Source organism: Onychomys torridus, chromosome 11 (genome assembly GCF_903995425.1).
Source record: "Onychomys torridus chromosome 11, mOncTor1.1, whole genome shotgun sequence".
Lineage (NCBI taxonomy): Eukaryota > Metazoa > Chordata > Mammalia > Rodentia > Cricetidae > Onychomys > Onychomys torridus.
The window spans coordinates 2,873,406-2,899,701 of record NC_050453.1 but is presented as its reverse complement, the minus strand read 5'-3'; the positions used below and the strand labels follow the sequence as shown (position 1 = coordinate 2,899,701).

Genomic DNA, 26,296 nt, shown 5'->3' with positions numbered 1-26,296 from the left:
ACATCTAGGACATCCATGTTGGTCTTTACACACAAACAGTGAACCAAAATGAAGCTTTTTCCCTTAAATTGCTTTGGTCAGGGTATTTTCTCACAGCCATAAGGAAGTCCTGTGTGTGTCCTGCCTCACTTACCTCCACAGCTTGATGGTAACTCTGTGGGGGTCAGAAAGCATGGATTGCCATCACATTAGCAGGCTAAAGAATGTGTACTACCACATGTGGCTTTGGTAAAGGGGAAGAACAGTAGCCAAACTCTCTGAAGCCAGCAAACCCACCGGACACACCCAAGAGACTTAAGCAAACAATGAGACTGACCTCCACATCCCAGTAAAGCTGAACATGGTGCTCACGCAGCGGGGAAGGGGTGGTGGTGTGAGTCCGTCCAGGCGCATGAGCAGAGCCGGAGCACCAAAGAGCACCAAGTATTTCACATAGAAGAAGAGTACTTGGGCCAGGGCCAGTCCTCCTGAAAAGCAAAGGGACTCGTCAGGCACACCAGTGAAAGACAGCAGTCCGAGACTGTCCTGCTTCTCCACCAGTCCCTTCTTGCCCTCCACAGTCTTGGGCATTTGCACTTGGTCCCTAGCTGGTCCTGTTTGGGGAAAGTTAAGGGCTGAAGCCTCACTGGAGGAAGTATGTCACTGGGGTAGGTGTGAGAGTGAAAAGCCACATCCTTCTAGTTCACAGAGGTGCCGAGCATAGATATCAGATACTCAAGACCACCCCCAGCTCTCGGAGACAGGAAGCAGGGGAACGTCCTGGGCCCTGTGAGCAGGAGGCCAGCTCTGGAAGGGTGGGATGCTTCATGTCTCCAGTCCTACCCTCATCTCTGATACTGGTTCATACAGGTGTCATTCTGGGCTTAGTTGTTAAAATCAGTCGCTGAATATACACCTTTATGAGCCATCATTTGCACAAAATCTTCATCTTTTTTTTTGTACTTTTCACAAACAACAGAGCTAAAGAAAGGGTTTTGTGTGGGCGTGTAACATAACTGTGGCTGAATCTAAGTGAAGATAATTGGGGTTTCTTTTTACTCCAGTGTGGATGAAAAGCACCAGCCACATGTATTTATAATCATGTAACACAAGCTCTATTTACCTGTTGGTGAATATTTCTAATAGATTAAGATGGGAGGGGGGAGGCTTAGTGGTACAACCCTTTCTTTAATCCCAGTGCTCAGGAGGCAGAGGCAGGTGGATCTATGACATTAAGGACAGCCTGGTTAGCAAGGACATCAAGTTCCAGACCAGCCAGGTCTGCCTAGTGAGAACCTATCTAAAAAAGGGGACTGGGGTAATGGCTCAGTAGCTAGAAGACTCACCATGCAGGTGTGAGTACCTGAATTTATATCCTCAGCACCCACACAAATGCCTGCAATGTAAGACACTCAGGAGATGGCAATAGGGGATCCCCAAGTCAAGCTCGCTAGCTAGAGTAGATAAATCAGTGAGACCTGGGATCGAGTGAGAGGCCTTGTTTCAACATACAAGATGTACATGTACACAAACATGCAAAAATGTTTTAAATATATTAAATAATGGCCTATAATTTTCCTTGGCATTTACTCACTGGTTTACAGGCATAGGGGAAGGGCACAGTGCTTTTCAAGTATCATAGTTACCTATGTTCTACTAATGTTTGAACAACTGTGTTTGCACCCCTGGTTGACCCTCTGCCACCTCACTCCGGATTCACAGTATCCACATGGCACTCCTGCTTCCCCTTGACCTAAAGAATTAGCCTTCCCTTGTAAGATTTAGTCCAAGGCTTCATGCCAGATTATCTTGGACATACAACTAGCAAGAAAGTAACATACAAATATAAATTGCTCACTCTACCCTGGTTGGAATGTATACATTAAATGAGTTCTCAGCAAGTTCAAAAATACAGACTCTGAGAGTATTTTAATAGTTGTATTATTACTAGGCTTGTGTTTAACATATTATCTCAATTAGCAAGAGTTATTATTGATTTTTCTCTAACGGTATTCATTTCCCTTTTAAAATCCATACATAGGCTTGGATTCTATCCTTGACATCTGCATATTCAGCAAGCATGTGGAGGAGGGCTGGGCTACCCAGTTATAGATTATGAGAGATAGGTTAGAGGCCAAATTAGGTGGGCCCAGACTTGGAGGGCTCATGGTCAGTTTCATGATGGCATCACCCATCTGCCTGGTGTTTTCTCCTACCTTCATGCCTGGCCTCTCCTCTTCTGAGCAAAATCCCATTTACCCTTCAGAGCCCAGCTCCAGCTGACCTTGTCTCATTGATGTTACTGAGCACTGACCCCCTGCTGTGCCTCAAGGAACCTCAGGTGAGGAAGCATGGTGCCTATCTGGGGAGCATTAGAGGACCATAAAACAGAACAGTATTAGAACTCACGTCACCTGGGTGAAGACATCTACCTCAGACTGTGTGCTTGTGTGCCAGGCCTGGTTCCAGATGCCTGATACACACCAACAGGTGCTCATGCCCTCCTGGGGCTTACACCTACCCAGAATCAACAGGAAATGGGCATGAAAGTGAATTCTGCATGGAAGCGAGGGAAGGTGTGGCAGAGTATTCCTCAACAAGGGGACAGCACCCCACTTCACCCCCCACATACTCTTCTGTGATGTCACCTTGCCTCCCACCCATCAGTAGTAAGTTGGAGCAGGTCACTGGACCAATGCACACAGGAGAGTGCTGTGCTGGAAGTTAGATGTGTAACTCCAAGGCTGGTCGTTTAAAGGGTCAGTCTTTGGCCTGTAGCATCACTAATAAACAGGTGGTTGCACTTGTAGGAGATGAGAAGAAGTGGGGTCATTGGACACACTCTGGAGGGGGTTATTGAAACCCTCTTCTTCTCCCTCTCTTTCTTCCTTACATGTTCTCTCTTTGCCAATCTCCATGAACTGAGTAACTTCCTCTGCCATCCACTCCCTCACTGTGGGCCCAAAGACAATGGGACCATGCAACCACAGACTGAAGTAAAACAAGCCCTTCTTTTTTCAAGTAGGCTGCCTCGGGTATTCTGTTGCAGTAACTAAAAGCTGACTGGTAATGTTTCAGATCATCACAGCCTGGTACATTCAAAATGTTCGTTCATGAAACAGCTTCTGTTGGAACCCAACTTCCACACTACAGGGAGTGCAGCTCACATAGAGAGACGATGTGAGATGGGTTTGTAGGCAGGACCAGCTAGCTTCCTAGCCAACAGCAGCCTCAGCTGAGTGAGAGCCATCCCGGATGTCTTGCTCTGAAATGGCGATTCAGATTGGCCACTGTTGCCACAGACAAGAAAAAGCCACAGTGGAGGAGGAAATGGCACTCCAAAATGTGAAGGTGGCAGGGGCTGCCTTTTTAACGGGGGTCAGGGTAGTCCAGGGAAGATGGAATTGCTTCAGTGAAAACTTGCAGAGGGTTAAAGGTCAGCTGCACAGCCCACTGCCTTCTCTCAGGCTCTCACTACACTTATGACAGCATGTTCTGTCAGACACTGTAATAAGTGACTAATAAGAACACTGTTCTGTGACTGTTGCATCTGCCCACAGTTATACATACATACATACATACATACATACATACATACACACGGCCATCCAAGTAAATCACAAACTCCTTCAGATCAGAAATAATGCCTCAGACTCCCTGCATCCCAGAGCCTAATATCTGACAGATAGCACATTCTTCATAAATGCCACCTTGGAAAGCTGCTGAATGAGTGAGTCACTTACAGTATAAGACTTTCCTGTCCTGTACTTCCGGAAACTGTATTGACAGTGCACCATCAGTTCAGAGGGCTGAGTTCTACCGAATCTCAGACCTGCTGTCAGATTAGATCTCGGTGGATTTGGTACTTTGCATTCTCAGTAAACGGAATGCAAGCGGGAAGTAAATATTCCACAGAAGCCCTGCACTTATGTTACTCAGTGTACTCCAGCAGCCTAGCAGCAGGTCACCACCAACTGTCAGTGCTGCCAACCCAGCCTGTCCAGGAAAGAACATGGCTTCCCATCCCACCACACCCCTACAAGAAGCAGGGCTGATCTCAAGATGGCAGGAGGTGAATGTTAATCTGCAGAGGGGAATGCGGACATAGAAAGGCTCGGCTCAGCTCCCCGGAGTAGTCCTTCCCAAACCACACGCCAGTAGACTCGGCCTCTTTTTTTGGAATTACCTACTATGATTTTAATAGGCATAAAGCAGCTAGCAACCAGCTTCCAGCTCTAATGTGTCCCCTCCCCTCCCTCCTCCCTCTCTCCCTCTCCCTTTCTTCTCTCCCTCTCTCTCTTCCCTCTCTCCCTCTCCCTTTCTTCTCTCCTCTCCCTTTCGTCTCTCCTCTCCCTCCCTCTCTCTCCCTCCTCCCTCCGTCTAGACATGCACAAGCCACAGTACACAAATGAAGGTCAAAGAAGAATCCTAACTGTTGGTCCTCAAGTCCCACCTTAAGACAAGGCTTCTTCGTTATTTGCCATGGTATATGCCAGGCTACATGGCCTGTGAGTTTCCAGGGATGCTCCTGTCTCCACCTCCCTTCTCGTCACAGGAGTGTGGCACTGACGTGCTGAGCTTGATGTGGGTTGTGGAGATTTGAACTCAGGTCCTCACACTTGCAACAGCAAATGCTCTACCCACTGAACCACATCCCCAGCCCTCTAGTTCTTAAAAGAGCTGCTAGAGTTCTTCACTGGGGGTTGAGAACAGGAGGACAGCAAGGACAGGCCCACTCCACCCCCCCACCCTGAGTCTCAGCCTCACTGAACTCATTTCCCATCTACCCTTCACTGGTTAGTTTTTGTCAACTTGCCATGAGTTACCTGGGAAGAGGGAACCTCCACTGAGGTGTGGCTTCCATCACACTGGTCTGCGAATATGTCTGTAAGGTATTTTCATGGTTAATAATTGATATGAGAGGGCCTACCAGGAGGGCACACCCCACGGTGGGCAGAGCCACCCCTGGGCCGGTGGTCCTGGCTGATGTAAGAGAGCAGGATGAACGAGCTGTGGAAGCAAGCCACAGCTTCCTCCATGATCTCAGCTTCAGTTCCTGCCTCCAGTGTCTTCCCTTAGCAGTGGGCTGTGACGTGGATGTGGAAGCCAAATAAATCCTTTCGTCCTCCAGTTGACTTTGTTTGTGGTGTTTCTCACAGCTATGCACACTAAGGCACCCATCCCCTTCCAATTACCCACACTCATTCCTCTGCCATTGCTTCCACATCCTCAGTATTCTCTGTCAAAATTCTACCTTTCTTCAACGAATCATCCAAATGTCATAGTTTCTTCAAGTTCTTCTAAATGCTCAGGCCAAAATAGCCACATGTTATTTTGCAGATAAATAGCATGTTACAGCTCTCTATAAGATCTGCAGGGCAGAGACCACAGTGGGTGTTACAGGTTGAGTGTGAAATGTCACCCACAGGCTCATGAATTTGAACACTTGGCTCCCTGCTGGTGGCTGAGGAGGCTGTGGAACTTTAGCAGTTGGGGCCCCTCTGAAGAGAATGGGTGGCTGGGGAGCAGGCTTTGTGGCTCAGAGTCCAGAGTCAGATCTGGCCCAAGCTCTCTACCGCTTCCCAGTTGCCAACTCCATGTAACTAGCCCCTTGTGCCCCACAGCAACAGTGATGAGCCTCTCTGGCCACCATTACCCCACAGCCACAGTGATGAGGCACTCTGGCCACCGTGACTTCCTTGCCATGATGGACTGTGTCCCCTGAATTGTAACCCAGAATAAATCCTCCTCCTGCGAGCTGTTCCTACTAGACATTCTGTCACAGCAGTGGGAGGAGCTACAGAAGCAGCCAGCCTCCTGATGTCCCCTCCCTGGCACCAAGCAGTGCCAGTCGAATGGCAGAGATGAGCAGGGAATCTGCTCAACGGATAAACTCAAAGAATTAAACAACTTTGTATATAATATCCCGATGTCTGTATTTATCCAGCAATGTGTCATAGTGCTGGCCTTGTATAACAGACCAAAGAAGCAAAGATTTACAGGGCTAATCAATAGTAGAGACTTGAACCCAACTAACTTCATAAAAAAAAATCAGTGACCTCCCCCCCCAAATGCCATGAGATGCCACTTCTCAAAGTGATTTCGCTACATAAGATTTATAAATGTTTATTATATACTATAAACTATCTCTTTATAAACTACGTAATTCTCTGTGTTTTCACTTTTGGCTACACGTTTGATCACTTCACATCATTATCTGTCTTCCACATTCTGTATGTGGAGGTGGTCCTCACATTACAAGGTGCTCTGCAGATACCATAGCAGTCATTTCTCTTGCCCATCAGATTACAGATGCTCAAAGCCCAACCCAGATGGCTGAACCTCAGGGCTTCCATGTTGTGATCATCAGGTCATCTCTGTGTCACATAGGACACAGGAGTGTGGGGTGAATGGGATAACCTCTTGAGTTGTTAGCTCCTGAGCAGTTTAAGGGAAACTGCAATCGCCTTGTATGACAAACACTTCATGAACCATAGAAGCAGCCAAACAGTGTTATACATCAGTCAAGGGTTGGAGAGAGGCGCCGCTCAGCTCTGCCAGCTGAGCAAACCAGAAATATAAGGAACATGCTCAATGTAAGATGCCATATGTAATTTAGCCAACAGCTGGCTAACCACACAGAGGAAGCTGGAAGTGCTTCAGATCCAGTTCCTGAAATCCTAGCCAGAGGCATCAGGCAAAAAGAAAAGAGTCCAAATTGGACAAGTCAGTTTGTCACTGTTTGAAAATGACATTAGCTTAGCGCAGAGATCAAGAACCGCACACACACAAAAGAAAAGCTGGTAGAATATAGGGCTTGGAATACAGCATGGTGCTAGAGCGCTTGTCCACCAAATGCGAGGCCCTCGATTCAGTCCCTAGTACTACAAACCAGCACATACTCATCAACGATAAATTATCAGAAAGAGAAACCAAGAAAGCAATAACATTTACAATAACTACAAAAAATAAGTTTCACCAAAATGATAAAAGACTTTGACCATGAAAACTATAAAACACTATGGATTAAACTGAAGAGCAAAAGAAAGGAAGAAGGGGTATAAGGAAGGGGAAGAGAGGAAGAAGAAAGGGAGGGAGGGAGGGAGGGGTTAGAGAAAGATATCCCATGTTCATGGACTGGAAGAATCAATATTGTTGAAAAGACTATACCACCCAAAGTAGGCTCAATATAATTCCTATCAAAATACCAGTGTAATTCTTTACATAGCTAGAAAAAAATTATAACATTTGTTTGGAACAAAACAAAAAAACACTCCAAATAGCCATCAAGGACAAAAGTTAGAACAACTTAGAAGGCATTATACTATCTAGCTTGAAATATATGACAACTCTATAGCCATCCAAAGAACATGGTTTTACACTAGACCAACACATAGGCTAACTGAACTGCTGATTTTCCACCAAGGTACTAGGAATACACAGCAGGAAAGGGCAATCTTCTCAACAAATGGTACTTGGAAAACTGGATCTTCTCATATAGAAGGAAATTAGATCTATATCGCTCACTAATTACAAAATTTCAAATACACTAAAGGCTTAAGAATGAAACTTACAAAAAAAAAAAAAGCATAGGAGAAATTCTTTAGGATGTTGATATCATTGCCATTATTTTTAGACAAGAACCCAAAACACAGGAAGCAAAAGCTGAAGTAGACATACAGGATTACACCAAGATAAATGCTTCTGCTCTATAAAGAAGACAATGATTGGAGCAAAACGAAAACCTACAGATTGGAGAAATGTTTGCAAACTGTCCATCTGACCAGAATATATGAAGAATTCCAAGAACTCATAACAAAAAGAAAAACCAATTAAAAATAAATATTAGTATCCTTTGGGTATACGCCCAAGAGTGGTATCACTGGTTCTTGAGATAAATTGATTCCCAGTTTTCTGAGAAACCTCCATATTGATTTCCAAAGTGGCTGTACAAGTTTGCCCTCCCACCAGCAACATCCTCTCCACCATGAGCTGTCATTAGTGTTTTGATCTTAGTCATTCTGGCAGGCGTAAGATGGAAACTCAGAGTCACTTTGATGTGCATTTCCCTGAAGGCTAAGGATGTTGAACATGTCTTTAAGTGTTTCTCTGTCATTTGAGAGTCTTCTGGTGAGAATTCTCTGTTTAGGTCTATACCCCATTTTTTAATTGGATTATTTAGATTTTTGATGTCTAGATTCTTGAGTTCTTTATACAGTTTGGAGATCAGCCCTTGGTGAGATGTGGGGTTGGTGAAGATCTTTTCCCATTCTGTAGGCTGCTGTTTTGTCCTATTGACAGTGTCCTTTGTCTTACAGAAGATTTTCAGTTTCAGGAGGTCCTGTTTATTAATTGTCAATCTTAGTGTCTGTGCTACTGGCATTCAATTCAGGAAGTTGTCTCCGGTGCCAATGCTTTCAAGGTTATTCCCCCACTTTCTCTTCTCTCAGGTTCAGAGTAACTAGATTTATGTTGAGGTATTTGATCCACTTGGACTTGAGTTTTAGACATTTGCTCAACTATGTTCATAGCAACATTATTTATAATAGTCAGAACCTGGAAACAACTTAGATGCTCCTCAACCAAAGAATGGATAAAGAAAATGTGGTACAATGGAAATTTTATACAACGGAATCCTGACAGAGGGAGGAAGGATTTTAGGAGCCAGAGGGCTCAAGAACACCACAAGAAAACCCACAGCTAACCTGGGCTCATGGGAACTCAAAGAGTCTAAACAAACAACAAAGGAGCCTTCATGGGACCGATGTAAGCCCTCTACATATATGTGACTGTTGTGGAGCTTGGTCTACTTGTGGGACTCCTAACATGGGAGCAAGGCTGTCCCTAATGCTCTGGCTGGCACTTGGGAACATATTCCTCCTACTGGATTGCCTCATCCAGACTAAATACAAGGGGAGGTGTTTAGTTCTACCGAAACTTGACATGCCATGCTTTGTTGACACCCATGAGAGGCCTGCCCCTTTCTAAACAGAAAGAGGAGTAGATGGGGGGGGGGGGGGGAAGGGGAGGAGGGAAGGAAGGGAAAATGCAATCGGGATGTAAAATAAATGAGTGAATTTAATTTAAAAATTAAATATTAGAGTGAATAGATATTTCTCAAAAAAAAAAAAAAAGAGAGAGATACAGGTGGCCAGTGGTGTGTGAGGACATGTTTAGAACCTGTAACCATCACGAACTACAAATGCAAACCAGAGATGCATCATCCCACTCCAGTAAGAGTGACTATTTCCAAACAGAGATGGACAGCTGTGAGGGGTGGAGAAAAGAGCATGTGTGTACCACTGGAGAGAGTTAAAACCACCACAGCATTATGGAAAACACCACCACATACCACATATACAAAAAAAACACAAACACACACACAGGCACACACACAACACACACACACACACAAAACACACACAACCACACACAACACACATGCACACTTATACAATACATACACACTCACACACACCACACACACAAAACACATGCATACACAAACACACCAGCTAGCACACCGCCTAGCCATCCCACTCCTGCCTATATATCCAAAGGAAGTAAACAAGGAATCAGCACCCCAGTATCTGCGGCCACACTATTCACACCACTCAGACACAGAGAAAAACTAAATAAATGTCCAGCAGTGGGTGAGAAAAACAAAGTGTGGTGTGCAGACACCATGGAATGTTGTTTGTACCAAAATAATGACATCCTGACATGTGTGACATGTGTTAAATGTGAGAGATCCTTATGTTACAAGAAATAAGGAAACACAGAAAGACAGACATATGTCCTCATCATGTGTGGGAGAATTGGTATGAGAATATGATATGTGTCTTTCAAACAGAGGATTTTGGATTTTTCCAACCTAAAGAAACAATAAATGGTTTAAGATATTGCTATGTTTAACCTCATTTAAATATCATACAATGTATGCATGTATCAAAACATAGTATAGCAGTTGGTTCTCAACCATCCTAATGCTTCAACCCTGGGGGAGGGGCTTGGACCTGCCTCAACTGAATGTACCAGGCTCTGCTGACTCCCCATGGGAGGCCTTGCCTTGGAGGAGGTGGGGATGGGGTGGGGGGGGGGAGGAAGGCTGGAGAGCAGGAGGAGGGAGGAAAGGGGATCTATGGTTGGTATGTAAAATGAATAGAAAATTCTTAATAATAATAATAATAATAATAATAATAATAATAATAATAAAATATGCTTGGCAGCCAAGCAAAAGGGACAAAGCAGGGGCCTGGAAGCTCTCCTGATGAATGTCTGCACTCTGCAGAAATGAATTACCATAACCTTCCATGGAGCCTAGATAATCCTGTCCTAGAATGCACACATTTCACTACTACCAACAGCCATGTGGAGGCACACAAAACAAATAGGAAAGGAGAAAAGAGATGCATAATAATAAAAACCACTCAGCTCAGGTTGGTAAATGTGATGAAGCGGAGGGTGGGAAATGTGATCAGGACAGGGACCCAAAGGGCTGCAACACTGATGTAATTTTACTTCTTAAGCTACGTGATAGATTAAACAAATGCTTACTGCATTGTCTTCATTACTTCTTATGTCGTGTGTGTGTGTGTGTGTGTGTGTGTGTGTGTGTGTGTGTGTGTGTGTAAATCTATCACCTCCCTTGTCAGGGCAAGTTCAACAGTCACTTCGTTTCTGAGCCCATTGTGTCTTGATAACAGCTGCCTGGGGGTTAGAGATGATCAGCATTAGGACCACTCGATGCTCATGCAGATTAGTTGGATCCTGTTCCCAGCACCCACATGGAACCTCAATCATCTGTAAATCCAGTTCCAAAGGTTTGGGTACCCACTTCTAGCCCTGGGGGCTCATATGCATGCACGTTAAGATTCTGTTCAGTAGTGGTACCCAGCAGCCACCAGACAAGGTGGGGGGGCTGCCACCTCAGCCATTTCACCTAGTAGACTCAGGCCCAACCCCAGGGTAGACATGGAGCCTGAGCCTGTACGACGAAACAGACCAAAAGACAGGGCACCCTGAAATGCCGAAGGAGGCATAGCGGGAAAAGCAAAGACAGAGAAACAAATCTCTCCCAGGTAATCGTGTCCTCTGCCAAGATACCTCTAACCCTCCAGCTAATTATCTCAGAGTCAAAAGGAGCAAAACAAACTCCTAGGAGTGTTACCTACCAAAGGGCTCACTCTTTGGACACTTTAAATGTGAGAAAATTGAGTTTAATAATGTTTCCTCTTAAAAGATGAAAGCAACCAATTCCTCTTTTCAAAGAAAGGGTATCCTGCTGAGGAGAGAGCCACTCTGTATAACAGTAAATCCTATTTGCTTGTCCCTTTTATCAGTTACTTTTATCATTATACCTCACACTGAAGATGAAAACTGTGTCCAAGAAAAACGAAGAAGACTCAACCAAACTTTTCTTAAGTATAGTGTGTTCTAAAAGCATTTTAATATGGGAAAATATGAACACAAACAAAACCCTGAATAGTAAAATGGAACAGGCAGTAAGTACTATTCCCCATCTTCTTCGTGACACAATTATACCCTCCTGACATCATCTTATATCTGATGCAGAATGTGCCCATTAGGAAGACTCCACGAGGGCTGGGGAGGGGGTTCAGTGGTGTAGAACATTTATTGCTCTTGCAGAGGACCCAGGTTCAGTTTCCAGTATCCACCCCAGGTGGGTTCTGACACCCTCTTCTGTTCTCCACAGGTACTGCAAACACATGGCACATATACAGATAGGCAAGCGCACACACGTAAATTTAGGAGGAGGAAGAAGTGTCACTGTCCCTCACAGAGCTGACTACTGTTGTTTTGCTAAAGGGACATATGGTCAAACTCACGTTTCTATCACAGATTGCTCAGCCTCCATCCAAAGGCTTCTTATTGCAGAAGGCAGTGGTTAGCTCAGAGACTCACAGCAAGGGGGAGCCTTGGAGGGAAGGTGGAACTCATCTGTAAATAAGACAGCTGTATCCCTGCTGGTGAGGTTTGGAGAAGCCACAGAGGAGGGGAAAGGACCCAAGAGCTGGGGGAGGAGTTATAACAAGATGCCTTCTGGACATGCCATGGCCACTGCACATGAACTCAGACCTGCACAAGATCAGACCCATCAGCATCCCAATGTAGATGGGGCTCACAAGGCCCCGCTCCTCCTTGAGGGCCAGTTAATGGCTGCTGGGAGGTGAGTGTCTTTTCCTCGGTTGTATAGCCACTGGTAAGTGGCTGGTGCTTCAGTGAACAAGGCCCTCCCCATACTCAAGCAAGCAACCCCAGGTAGTCAGTGACACACACTCAAAGACATGAAGGTATGAGGGGCACTAGTGGGAAAGAGGGAAAGAGGGGTGGAAATGACTAAAATTCACTATGTACATGTATGAGACTGTCAAGTCGTTTTTTTCATTTTAATTTTAAAAAAATCCATACACTCAGCCAAGCAAGGCTCAAGGAAATGACATGGGATGAGAAGAGAGTTTTACACAGGACTTTCTGATACTCTGAAAAGTAAATTTTCAACTGGAGACAATGAATCACTTTACCTAGGAGAAGTGATGTGCAAAATCTATGTGCGAAAAGAACTGAAAATTAGCAAAACTAAAGGACTATTGTGTAACCTTCAAGGAAGCAAGAATTCTTCCACAAAAGGAAGAATTGTCTCCCCAACACTGATGATTTCATAGTTCCATGTCAATTCTGCTTCAAGAGGGAAGATTTGCCTGTTTTATGTGTTTAAGAAGTTACCTGTAATCCGGGTCTCTAGGGCCCAATAAATGAAAATCATGACATCCTGAGGGCCGCTGGGGGAAGGCATCATGGTAGCAGGAAATAGATGGTGCAGGAGGAACCTGACACCCCTTCCAATGCCAGGCCACGCGGTATCTCCCCCAATCTGAAAGCATACACTCTAAAATCAACCTAATAGCATGTGGAATATCTGTAACTGAGCAGCCACCCTCCCCACTGGTGAATCCCAGAGTACCTTTGGGTTCACACTGCATTAACTTTAAATAACCTTTGGATTCTAATCCAAGAAGAGAATTTATAAAAATTAATTTTTCTGCCATATCTTAACAAGCATTGAAATATTTAACATTTCAAAAAGACGGATGAGGGAAAGGGCCCTGTGCTGTCTGCCATATATGTGTGCCCTCATTTTTCAAAACAATTATCTGGTGTCAAATGTCTTCCTTCCTCCTCCTCGAGATGTTACAGAATTAGCAAAAGCAAGTGGGTGTCTTGAAGGCATCCTATTTCCATGTTGACGGGCACATGGACAGCACCTCAGCCTAAACCCTGAGCTACAAAACCCGGAACCAGGCACCCTTAGGAGATGGGCGTGTCTGCAGCCACTCTGACCAAGGCATAGTTAAGGCTTTGGAAAGAGACTCCAGGACACTCCAGGAATTCTGCTTCATCTCTGTCACTGAAAACTGAACCCCCCAACCCCTTTTAAAGCCGATGCCAAAGCTCTTCCTCACTAGATCCCTCCCATCTCCGGTGCCTGGATTTATCATGCATTCAGTGTGAAGAAACGCTGTCCATAACAAGCTGAAGAAACCGGGTCTTTGAGCTTCTCTCAGAAAAAAACACAAGCCGTCTCCTCCCTCCCCTTGACCTCAGGCTCTGCCACACCAAAGGGTTCCAGCCAGGCTTCCTGTAAGAGTCTGGAGTTCAAAAAAACGGGGCTTATCTTCTGGAGATACTGTTGGAGTATTACAGACAACGACACAGTGCCTGTGTGACCCTGAGGACAACGAGGGAGGGATTACAGTGAACGAAAACAGCCTGGCTGTCACCACAGCTGGGGACGAAGACACAGGGGCCGAGTCTAGAAGGTGCCTTTAATTTTCTAAATTAACACTCTGTTTTATTTATTTATGTATATGTGCAGGGGCCTGCATATACATATGAGTACCACATGTGTGCACGTGTGCCTGGTGCCCATGAAGACCATTGGCTCCCCTAGACTAGAGTTACAGACAGTTGTGTGTGAGCCACCACATGGGAGCTGGGAACCACACCTGGGTCCTGTACAGGAGCAGCAAGTGTCCTTAACCACCGAACCATCTCTCCAGGTTTTGAAGGATGATGATTGAGCTGGATGAATAATAACCTACGCCAAACTGTGTATAAACACGAAGGCCACAGCCCAGCATGGCCAGGGAGGCAGGTTCAGAGGTGGTCACGGGAGAGACGTCACAGCCTCACACACTTACAGTCACAACCCTAAGACATCAAGGAGACTTTTGTGTTTTAGAATGACCCATCTTCAAGAAAACTGGGGAGGGTAGGACATGCAGTAAAAGTGGGTGCACGAGGAGGAGCCTGGCTGAGGAACCAGTCCCAGTTGAAGGTTGTTTGTGTGGCTACCCACACCTTTACCAAGTCTGTGTCACACACGTGTGAGCAGGTAAGTGTGTCATTTCTGATGCTTGTGTCCAAAGTGATAAAAAGGCCGAATACCACACAACATTCGGGGGGCAGCAGGACGACCCCACAAGAGAACTAGTGAGAGACAGGCACAGCCACCACCCCAGCACCCGAGCAGAGCACTGGGGGACCATGTCTGCAATCTCCATGTAAAAACGTGTTCTACCTGAAATCTATAAACTTGAGAAAATTTAAAAATACATATCTTACTAAAGAATTCTTAATTTTGCAGGAGTATTTCATGAAAAGGTCTCTGAAGTCATAACATAAGGACATTCAGGGACATCTTGAAATCTGGAATGAGAATGAATATTCTCCTCTCTGGTCAAGAAGCAACAAAAAGCCAGGTGGTGGTGGCGGCGGCGGCACACGCCTGTAATCCCAGCACTCGGGAGGCAGAGGCAGGTGGATCTCTGTGAGTTAGAGGCCAGCCTGGTCTACAGAGCTAGTCCAGGACAGGCTCCAAAGCTACAGAGAAACATTGTCTCGGGGAAAAAAAAAAAAAAGAAAAAAAAGCAACAAATACAGAAATATACACATGTGTATATGCTTATACACACACACACATACATACATACACACATGTACACTCATACAATGCATACATACACATGTACATTCATACAATGAATATACATATATATGCATGCAAACACACATACTCATACACATGCATATACATATATATACACACATATGCATACACTTACACACACCACCACCACCACCACATCAACATACTTTGTCAATTTCTAAGGAGAAGCCAAATATCAGGCTAATAAAATTTTATCTGACTTCTAGAACTTTTCATCTAGAGATCGGCGAGCTTCTACTGCCCCCTGCTGGCCCTCTCTAGTATGTCCGCCTTGAACCACTAACGGATCTTCTCTCCCTCCTCCCCTCTCCCTCTCTCTCTATACGTGCCCCCTTCTCTCTCCCTCTCTCTGCCAGGACAGCACTGAACTAAACACGACCCAGACATAGCTGTGCTTCTTGGATGGGGCCACTGTTCACAGGATTGGCGTGCAGACGCTGCCTCCAGCCAGGACCACCGGGACCCTAGGGTGGGGGGTAGACCTGTGTCTGGGCAGATACATGCAAGCCCAGCTTGTGGAGCAGTCATAACACCAAACTTGGAACTTTAGGATGAGGGCTGTCACCTCCCGGTAACTTCACCTGCCCCACTGCCCTGTGGCCCATGTGCTGGCGTGTGCAGTCTCTGTGAGGGGCTGGGCAGCCCCAGAGCTGGAGGCTCCACCCCACAATCTGACAGACTACAATGCACAGGTGTGACTGTTCCCGTTCACTAAGCGTCTTCACAGCTATTGCCCTCAGCTGCCAATGAGGGTCTCTGGGTAAGTACCACGGTCCTTTTTTAAAATTTATTTTATTTTTATGTGTGTGGTGGTTGGCTATATGTCTGTCTATCTGTATGTATGTGTGTATGTATGTATGTATACATGTATGTATGTAAGTTACCACATGTGTGCCCTGTGCCTGTGGAAGCCAGATACAGAAGATGGCATTGATCCCCTAGAACTAGAGTTAGATGGCTGTGAGCCACCATGTGGGTGCTGGGAACTGAACCCCGTCTTCTGGAAGAGCAGCTTAACTCTTGAGCTGCCTCCCCAGCTCCCAGACTATAATTATTAATTTACAGGTAAACACATTGGAATTCTGAGATCAGTGGTTTGTCCAAGCTAACAGAATCGGTTATGACTAAAAGTCACATGTTCTCAAACATGCCTGAGAACACAGGGAGTATGAGGGTGTGGTGTGGTGTGGTGTGTGTGTGTGTGTGTGTGTGTGTGTGTGTGTGTGTGTGTGTGTGTACATGTGCACACACATGTAGGGACACACAAGCTGTGACATGCATACCTAGAGGTAGAGGAGGACATCGGGGTCTTCCTCTATCCCTCTCTGCAGTATTTCCCTGAGACGAGGTCTCTCCTGGACCTGGAGCGCAGCTCATCTTTTCTTAGAGTGGCTGGCTGATAAGCCCAGCAATCCTCCTGTCTTGGCAAACCCTTCTTCCCGTAGTGTCAGGGTGAAGACGCGGGCAACCACATCAGGCTTTTTGTGAGGGCTGGAGATCAGAATTCACTACCACCAGCAGAGCCGGCCCCAGCCCCAGGACACCTGCTGTTCATGGCAAAGGTGTATGCCTGACACACAGTACTGTTCACACTTAACAACTAGCTCACACTGTTGGAGGCACTGGGGGCACTGTAGCACATAAATCCAATGAGATGCCTCCTTTGAGGAGCTTATATGTGTGGTGGGAGGCAGAGAAGCAAGGAGAACTTCAGGTTGTGACAAGCCCTGTGAGAACCTGAAGGTGATGGGAACATGTTGTTTTTTCTCTTTGGCTCTTTGGGGGGCCCGCCACCAAAATTACACACGGAGGCTTATTATTACTTATGAATGCCCAGCCTTAGCTTGGCTTGTTTCTAGCCAGCTTTTCTTAAATTATCCCATCTACTTTTTGCCTCTGGGCTTTTCCCATTCTCTTACTTCTGTAAATCTTTCTCTTACTCCATGGCTTGCTGTGTAGCTGGGTGATTGGCCCCTGGAGTCCCCTTCCTTCTCTGGCTACTTATTCTTTTCTTTCCTAGATTTCTCCTTCTATTTATTCTCTCTGCCTGGCAGCCCCATCTATCCTTTCTTCTGCCTTGCTGTTGGCTGTTTAGCTCTTTATTATTCTCCAACAGGAACATGTGGAGGCCATTTCTGTTTGGGTAACAAGGAAAGCTTCCCGGGGTAAGTGGCATTTAACTGTGGTGGGAACAAGAAGTCAAAAGCAGCAATGGCGGCGAAAGGCAGAGGCATTCCACCCTGAAGGAAGAGCTAATGAAAGCGCCAGGGTGAGCCCACGCTTGCTGTGTCTAAAGACAAAGCCCCGTGTGCTGCAGCATTGAGGAAGGAGAAAGGCTGGAGGACAGGCAGACAGACACGGACAGAAGCCAAGGTACATGGCTCTTGGCTTAGGAAGCACCGTCCGCTTGAGAAGCTTTGGGAAGCCACCTAGCTGTCAGGAACATGCTGCTTTCCTAAGAGGTCACACCATTCTAGAATAGGCTTTACCCAGAATGCTAATGTCCCAATCAGCCCATTCCTCATAGTACACTGTGATCTGAGTCTTTTCTATTCTATATTTTTCCATAAAAAGACATGTATTTGAAAATTTTCAAATATAATTTAGCTCTAAGAAGGGAAAAGGTCCATCCCATCTGAGCACACAAAGTATAAGTGATGGGTTCATAACCTGCATATCAAAACTAATGGGATTTCTGCCAGGCTCTCATGAAGCCTTGGGTGTCTGGTAGGATGACTCAATTCAGAAGGAAGTGAGGGAGACAGCCAGAGATCCCTACAAGTCCTCCTGGCAGAGCCACACCGTGGAGCTCTGGCCCAGCCTGTCCTTCCCACCAGTCATGGGTAGGAAAGCCACCTAAGTGCAATGCCCTCCAGATACAGAATCCGTACCCAGAGCAAAGTGAGGTTTGAGACAAGGAGCAGGGAGACTCATGACAGAGAGAAGGGGGTGTGAAAACTCTCAGCTTTCCCAGCATTAAAGGGGGGGGGGGAATTTGTATCTTAAAGCTTTGCAGTTGAAGGATGTACAAATTAGTACAGCCACGCTGAAAATCAGTATGCAGAATTCTCAAAAACTGAAAATAGGTCTACCATATGACCCAACTATACCACCCTTGGCATATGCCTGAGGGACTCAACAACATACCCCACAGATACTTGCTTAGAAATGTTCACAGCTGCCCTAATCATAATAGCCAGAAAATGGAACAACATAAATGCCCTTCAACAGATGAGTGGATAATGGTACATCTACACAGTGGAATACTATTCAGCTATAAATAAACATGAAATCATGCAGAAAAGAACTTCACAAAATCCAACTCTGGCTATCAATACAGGTGAGCATGTATCAGTAATTCAAGACATCATACAGTGGTGGTAGGAGCTGGGAGCATTGTGTGTCTTGGGAGTATTTGAAAACACCAACACCACAGCCACCCAGGTGTGTATAACATAGTGTCTGGTGTTCTTGGGGAAATCATAGTTGAGTAATAGAATGATTCCAGGCAGTAAGAATGCTGGTGGGTTTATCAGGTGTAAAAGTGTGATATGTTGTGTGTGTCTCCAAGAGGGCCCTAAGACATTCCCCTCACCAAAACCCTAAGAAATGCATCAGTGTTGGGAGAAGAGGCACTCCTAAGTGTGCTGATGAGGTCATTGTCTGGGCCACAGATGCCACTGGGGGACAGTAAGATTCTTCATTTCAATGTAAAGACCAAACTACTTAAGTAATGATGATGTAATATGTCAGGTGTGGTGGTGCACGCCTTTAATCCCAGTACTCAGGAAGTAGAAGCAGGTAGATAGCTGTGAGTTCCAGGCCTGCCTGGTCTACATAAGCAAGTTCTAAGTCAACCAAGGCTACAGAGAGATCATGTTTAAAAAAAAAAAAGCACAATAGTGACACTTCATTCCAAGGCAAAGTTGTCATGATTTTCACATGGACACATGGTCACAGGGCAGACAAGACACCGAACCACAGGGATGTGAGTGAAACACACTTGACCTTAAGTGGGTGGGGAGGACATTGTTTGACTTTGCACACTGAACAGAATGACTTCAGGAGATCTTTGGGAAGAAAGACTTATTGGCACATATTTGGTACCCAGTCATTTGGCCCCAGGCATTTTGGTAGAAGCCACAGTATAATTCACATTCATCAGTCTTTCAGAACTAAAAGCCAAAATCAAGTGTCAATGAGATAAAATCAGTAGAAACCTAAATCCTGTTCAGAGGAGCAAAAGTATCCTAACCAGCCAGAAGACTGATCTGGTATTAGTGTGAAAGTCTGAGTATGCATACTGCACAAGAGCCAGCCATTCCCTGTCTAGGCACATGCATGAGAGCAGGGTCTCACATACCCTGGAAGGACTCGGCCAACTAGCTGGTTCCTGGCCAATATCTAATAGTATAAAACAGAACATCAAAACACATTATTGGTGGAATAGATTATTGCCTTGTGAGTATTCACTACAGAGAGAGAGAGAGAGAGAGAGAGAGAGAGAGAGAGAGAGAGAGAGAGAGAGAGAGAGCACTGTGATGCAAAGTGCTTTCTTTATTGTGGGTCAAGTGCCAGAGTTCAACAGCACTGCCCTACAGGGAGACTCATACATGTGAGTTCCAGGAGACTCAGAAATGCAAATACAGCATAGCAAAGCCTGGGAAAACTCAAAGGCCCTCCATCCTGTGGAGAAGACACACATGATATCTGAACTCACTGGAAAGATGTCCACCAGGAAACCAGGTGATGTACCGTAACATGTCTCGAATTTGAACGCCTGGTCCTCATTGGTGTTTGGGGAAGTTTGAGGATGCATACTTGCTGGAGGAAGTATGTCACTGGTTCCAGTTCATGCTCTCTGCTTTGCACTTACAGTCAAGAGTTCTTGGTTGCCTGTCCCTTCCTCTGTCCCTGTCAATTGCTGCCATGCCTCCTGAATATGAAGGGTCCCTCAGGAACCATATGCCAAAATAAACTCTTGTCTACAAGCTGCCTTAGGTCATGGTGTTTAATCACAACTACAGATTGTGTTTCTACTACAGTAGAAAGTAGCTACTACAGTGTATCAGCATGGATGTGTCTTGGAAATATCGCCAAGCCAAAAGGTCACATCCCAGAGCACTACAGAGTGAATCTGCTTAGATGACATTTTAAAATATACAATTGCTGGGACTTAAGTGTGGTCCAAATACCATGAAAGAGAATGATACACACACACACACACACACACACACACACACAAGCTAGGAGAAGTCAATGGGTTCGGGCACAAAGCACTTCTGAAATTCTAGTCAATTCTTGAGCCAGGTAAGGAGACTCACCAGCTGACCAGACTCACAGTGACCAGTGTGTCACCATGTCTGGTCCTCCCCACTCTGCTCTCAGATGTGACTGACACACGTGATGACTTGTCTTTGCTAGTTAAGCCCCATTTTGAGGTGTTTTCCACCGTTCATACCTTAGCTGATGCAGGCTCAGCACAGGGATCCGACTCTGCAGACTGTCAGTCCTATCCTGTCTGCCTCTATCATTAAAACTTAACAGTATTAGTGACCTCCAGCTACAAACATATGTAGGCAAGGGGAGCCTGGAATATGGAGACACACACCCTGGCTTCATTGGCACACTGTGAGCATGTGCTGAAATGTCACACTGTGCTTTGTGGATTTGTGCAACAGGGACATGTTGATAAAAACCGTTCTTAAGAATCCCCCATGCCCAAGAAAATGCTGTTGAGTTTTGCACAAAGGTCATTTGGGGTTTGAAATCTACTCAGAAAAAAAGACTATTATTAAAACAACTCAGCATTTTCTGGGTCCTGGGAGGCGCCTGACTCAGAGACATTCTGACTAAGCACACATGACAACAAGGACAATTGAGATTCAAAAAAATCTATAAATCATCCACCATATAAGGATAGAGGCTTATACCACAGGCTTCAGAAGCTTAATCTTCCTGGAGTATCACACACACACATGCACACGCACACAGAGGCACACAAAGACACATGCGCGCGCACACACATACATACACACACACACACACACACACACACACACACACACACACACACACACACATACTCCTGCATGCTGGAAGTCAGACAGCAGACCAATGCAGGAGTCCCCCAAAGGAGCCAAGCAGGACAAATGAGAAGGAAGATGGAGATCAGGTCAGAACATGTATGGCCTCTGTTGTTGGGGCAGAGGAGTAATGAACAATGGGTTCTCACAGACAAATCCTGTAACTGGAGACTGTGTCCTAGGGAAAGAAGACATCTATCCCAGCTTGCTGCAGGATAGAGAAAGATGCAAACAAGCCAAAGAGACCAACAGAGAAATGCATGTGCATGTGTACATATGCATACTGCATGCATACACACACCATCTACTGTATTTACAGGTCATGTGCACAATGCCCACACACACATACACCATCTACTGTATCTACAGGACATGTGCACACTGCATGCACACATACATACACACACACACACACACATACACACATCATCTACTGCATCTACAGGACATGTGCACACTATACACACACACACACACACACACACACACACACCATCTACTGTATCTACAGGACATGTGCACACTGCATTCACACACACACACTATCTACTATATCTACAGGATATGTGTATACTACAGCGCACACACAGACACACACACACACCATCTACTGTATCTTCCAGACATGTGCACACTGCATGCACACACACACACACACCATCTACTGTATCTACAGGACATGTATACACTACAACACACACACACACACACACACACACACACACACACACACACACACCGTCTACTACAGCTACAGGATGCATCGTGAGGCTACCATTTCACTGACCCCTCAAAGTAGCTCTGCAAGGGCAAGCCTTGTTTTTGAGAGGAAAATGTGCAGACAGGTGTAAGCATCACCAAAGCTGCCCACCATCGGCTGGGAGAGCTGGGCTCCAAACCTAAACCTGCAAACTCTGAAGCTCACAGGAAAAGGGAAGACAGCAGCCTGACTGGGTCTCAGAGCACCAGCCCCCAGAACAGCCTCCCACACCAGCCAGCAACTCCACCTTCTCCCGCTATGTGCAATGCTGCCTCAGGTAATGACAGAGGTCCAGCCATACGTCGGGTCCAGGCCAAGGAGGGGGTCACTCATCCTTGATTCTCAGTTAGCATAGCACACCCCTCCCTCCATCAATTACACCAAGCAGCCCATACATGTAAAACCTCGGTCACAAGAGAAATAAGGTTAAAAAATAAAGCATGTTGGCTCTGGGCCATGGCAACACAAACACCCACGACACCATCTCTCCAAAGCTAAGTGCTGTTTCTGGTCCTGCTGATGGCCGTTCCCACAATTACCTAAGGTCCAGCAGGAAACGCTCTCCAGGAGGGGAATGCTGCTGTAGAGGGCATGCATGTACATGAGGTGGACCATCAGTTCAGCCAGCCACCACCAGCAGAGCAGGCGGCCCAGGCCCTTGGCTAGCAGGCAAAGACTGTGCTTCGGAGATCTGAGCTCTGGCTGCTGCATCTAAAGAGGAGACGGCAGAGAAGGTGGCGTTAGATGGTGCTCGGTCCCAAGCCATGCAGAACGTCTCTCCTGTGCTGTTTCTGATAAGGTTTGCACCAATTATCATTGCCGTTTCTACTGATAGGGCACGGGCATTTGTTTGCCTGAAGGGCACTCGACTTTCCTGGGTAAGAAAGTTACATCCCAGTTGGGACACTGCCCCAGAACAAGAACAGGTGTGCCAACGAGGTACCTACAGCCAAGAACAATGCCAAAGTCTGCATCCTTCTACCCCAGCCCTGACCTGACACAGCCCAGGCTGGGCCAGGATTTCAGGTGCTCTGCCCCTTGAAACTGCCTCTCTTTGGGTCCTGGCCACCCAGGCTGTTCACACTCACCACCCGACTCACGCCTGAGCTATTAGGCTGAGGCAACACTAGATACAGGAGAGGGCAGCCAGGGATGGAGTGTGAGTGACATGGAAGAATTAACCATGTCTGTCAGGCTACCTTAAAAAAAGAGAGAGAGTAAATACTCAGAGGAGACAAGTGACTCACTTAGCAGCAGCCACACAGCTGCATGGTCTGGAGAAGTTACTCAACCCCCTGGATCTTAGTCTCCTCAAAATAAAGTGAAATTAAGATGGTAGTGGTGAGATGTGAGTACTAAGCCCCGCACCCAAACATGTGAAGTGTGAGTACTAAGTCCAGCACCCCCACATTTAGAGTGTTAGCAGCTGTCACTAGCAGCTACATGGCCTCTGGGTGTGAATTCGCCTTCTTTCCTCGAGGAGCCTCAGAACAAGGGCAGTGTCACAGAAAAGCCCACGTTGAATGTCAGGTAGGTGTCCCCATTGTCTGCGGACAGACACACAGAGGGTGGATATCCTGAGCATCCATTATCTGATCCAAGCACTTCAGACCTTGGGGTTCTGAATATCCCCAGACTATCTACCACCCGAGTACCCCAGACTCTGGTCAAAAGCCATTGGAGTTTTGCAGCATTTCAGACATTTAAATTATAATCAGTGTGCAGGTGAAGCCATCAGAAAACCCTTCTACCATGGTGACGAAGCTGTGGGGTCACCTCGCTGTGGGGTCACCCCGCTATGGGGTCACCCCGCTATGGAGTCACCTCGCTGTGACACAGAAGCAAGCCGTCTGGGCGAAAGCATTAACAACCTCAGGAGCTATGCTGGCGGATAATAATTCTCACACAGCAAAATCTGTCCACCTTCAAACAGGTGCTGAGCACACGGCCTGCAGCCGAGGACCCCAGAAACCCAGCCTGCATCTGCGGTGCCAGGACCATGCTGGCGTACAGGTCCGACCTGGTGAACAGAGACACTAGATGGGCAATGGTATAAATTCAGTGTGCCTCTCAGCAAAAGGCCCGTGTGGAGGCCTCCTGGGTGTCCCCAAGCCACAGGCAGTTCAAAACGACACACACGTGTGATGAATGGAAAGCATGTGGTCCACCCGGAGCCGACTGGCTTCCTGATAACAACATGCCTACTTCCCGGAAACCTAACTAAACCTTCCCTACTGCTTTTCTGAGGCACACATCTGTGCCACCGCTGCCAGGAGGGACACAGCGTCTCCTGTAGCGCTCCTTCTGATGGACGTGCCTCCACACGTGGAGCCACAGAAATGCAGATTCCTTAACTGCACGGTACACACAGGAGAAGGATCCTCACCCAACTCCTCTGTCAATTCACTCTAACCTAAAAAAGAAAAGCAGGCTATTAGGGGCTGGGGAGATGGCTCAGTGGGTAAAAGTCTTGTCAAATAACTAGGAGGACCCACATATGGTCCAGAACCCACATAAAAGTCAGGCACAGTAATACACACTTGTAATCCCAGAACTGAGGAGGCAGACAGGACGGTCACATCCCTGACCAGTCAGCCTAGCCTACATGGCAAGCTGCTGATGAGAGACCCTGATTAAAAAAAAACAAAGTGGCCAGGCGGTGGTGGCGCACGCCTTTAATCCCAGCACTCGGGAGGCAGAGGCAGGTGGATCTCTGTGAGTTTGAGACCAGTCTGGTCTACAGAGTGAGTTCCAGGAAAGGCACCAAGCTACACAGAGAAACCCTGTCTAAAAAAAAAAAAAAAAAAAAAGTGATGACTCCTGTACATATGTGCTCATGAACGAACGCATGCACACACACACACACACACACACACACACACACACACACACACATGCGTGCGCGCACACATGTGCTGAAACTCACAGACACACACGTGTGCACACGCATGCACACATGTGCTCAAACTCACAGACACACATGTGTGCACACACATGCACACACACACATACATACACATGCACTCATATCCTCAAACTCACAGACTCACACACACACACACATACATATGCACACACATACATGAGTAGTCATTTTCCGTCTGTAAGGTTGTGCATCCTGACAGTCTATTTATACCTGAATGTATGTATGGAGTCTCTCTTAGTCAAAGTTGTTCGTCCCTGGTCTCTCAGCAGGAGAGACAGGCTGCTGCACAGCGCTCTACCTCAGAGCTGCACAGAAAGCATCCATCTGAGGCACTGTCGACCTTAAGATCACCAGAAACTGCCACGGTGGGAATTTCAAGCTCAGACTCCACTGAGAAACACACATTAAGTCGTCTGCCAACTGTATTTTAAAACGCATTACGATTTAAAATCTCATTTCATGCAAATTGCATAAAAGGGAACGTCGCCTTTCTCCAGAGGCTGTGGATGACAGTTGTCAGAGATGAAAGGCTTGTCCTTTGCCCAGGAGTCATGCACGCACCTGAAAGCAGCAAAGGCCTTTCCCGGGGCCAGTCGCCTCATCGGTCCCTCTGCAGGGGCACATGTACCGCAGCCTGTTGCTTCCAAGTCAGGGTGGCTTCTCCGTATCATCCAGGTCCCTCCCTACCCTACTCCTGGTGAAATGCTTCTTACTCAGGCCTGGCACCGGAGGCCCCAGCTCAGCCACCCACAGCAAGGCTAGCAATGTTCACGGCTCTCTTCCAGGATGACCGCTAGTCGGCAGCTCACGCTGCTGCCACAGACCATATGTGGTCGAGACAGCCAGAGCCTTGAGGCCCTCACACCCGCCAGACACTCAATCCTCTGTAGCTCCTGACACTAAGTCAGTCTGACAAGGGCGTGTCTTTTTTTTTTCTTTTTTCAAAACAATATCTCAAAACTCATTGTGTAGCCAAGGTTGGCCTTGAATTCTGTGTGTGTATGTATGTGTGTGTGTGTGTGTGTGTGTGTGTGTGTGTCTCTGTGTGTATCTGTCTGTGTCTGTGTGTGTCTGTGTGTTGTGTGTCTGTGTGTGTGTATGTGTGTGTCTGTATGTGTCTGTGTATGTGTGTGTGTGTATGTCTGTATGTGTATGTGTCTGTGTGTGTATGTGTGTCTGTGTATGTGTGTGTGTGTATGTCTGTATGTGTCTGTGTGTGTCTGTGTGTGTGTGTGTGTGTGTGTGTGTGTGCATACGTGCACCTATGGAGCCACAGACAAACGTCCAATGTCTTCCTCTATCACTATTTACCTTATTTCTCTGAATCAGAGCCTCTACTGCCCTGGAGTTGCTCTCTAGGCTACACTGCTCCAGCAAGCACCCCAGCTGCACCTGTCCTCCCCTGGCACTGGGGTGACACAGGGGCCCTGGCATACCCAGCTTTCCTGTGTGCTGTGTGGATTCAAACCCAGGCCCCCATCTTACATGGTAAGCACATTACCTACTGTCTCCCC

General features: G+C 46.5%; 1 protein-coding gene across 1 annotated transcript in view; it reads right to left on the bottom strand.

The window, feature by feature from the left end:
* Hhat (hedgehog acyltransferase) overlaps nt 1-26,296 on the bottom strand; it is a 266,168-nt gene that overhangs the window by 177,071 nt on the left and 62,801 nt on the right. The window contains exons 7-8 of the mRNA XM_036202504.1: nt 22,396-22,567; nt 317-467 (exon numbers count right to left, since the gene is read on the bottom strand). Of these exons, the coding sequence (XP_036058397.1) occupies nt 317-467; nt 22,396-22,567 (323 nt within the window). The remainder of the gene's footprint in view (nt 1-316; nt 468-22,395; nt 22,568-26,296) is intronic.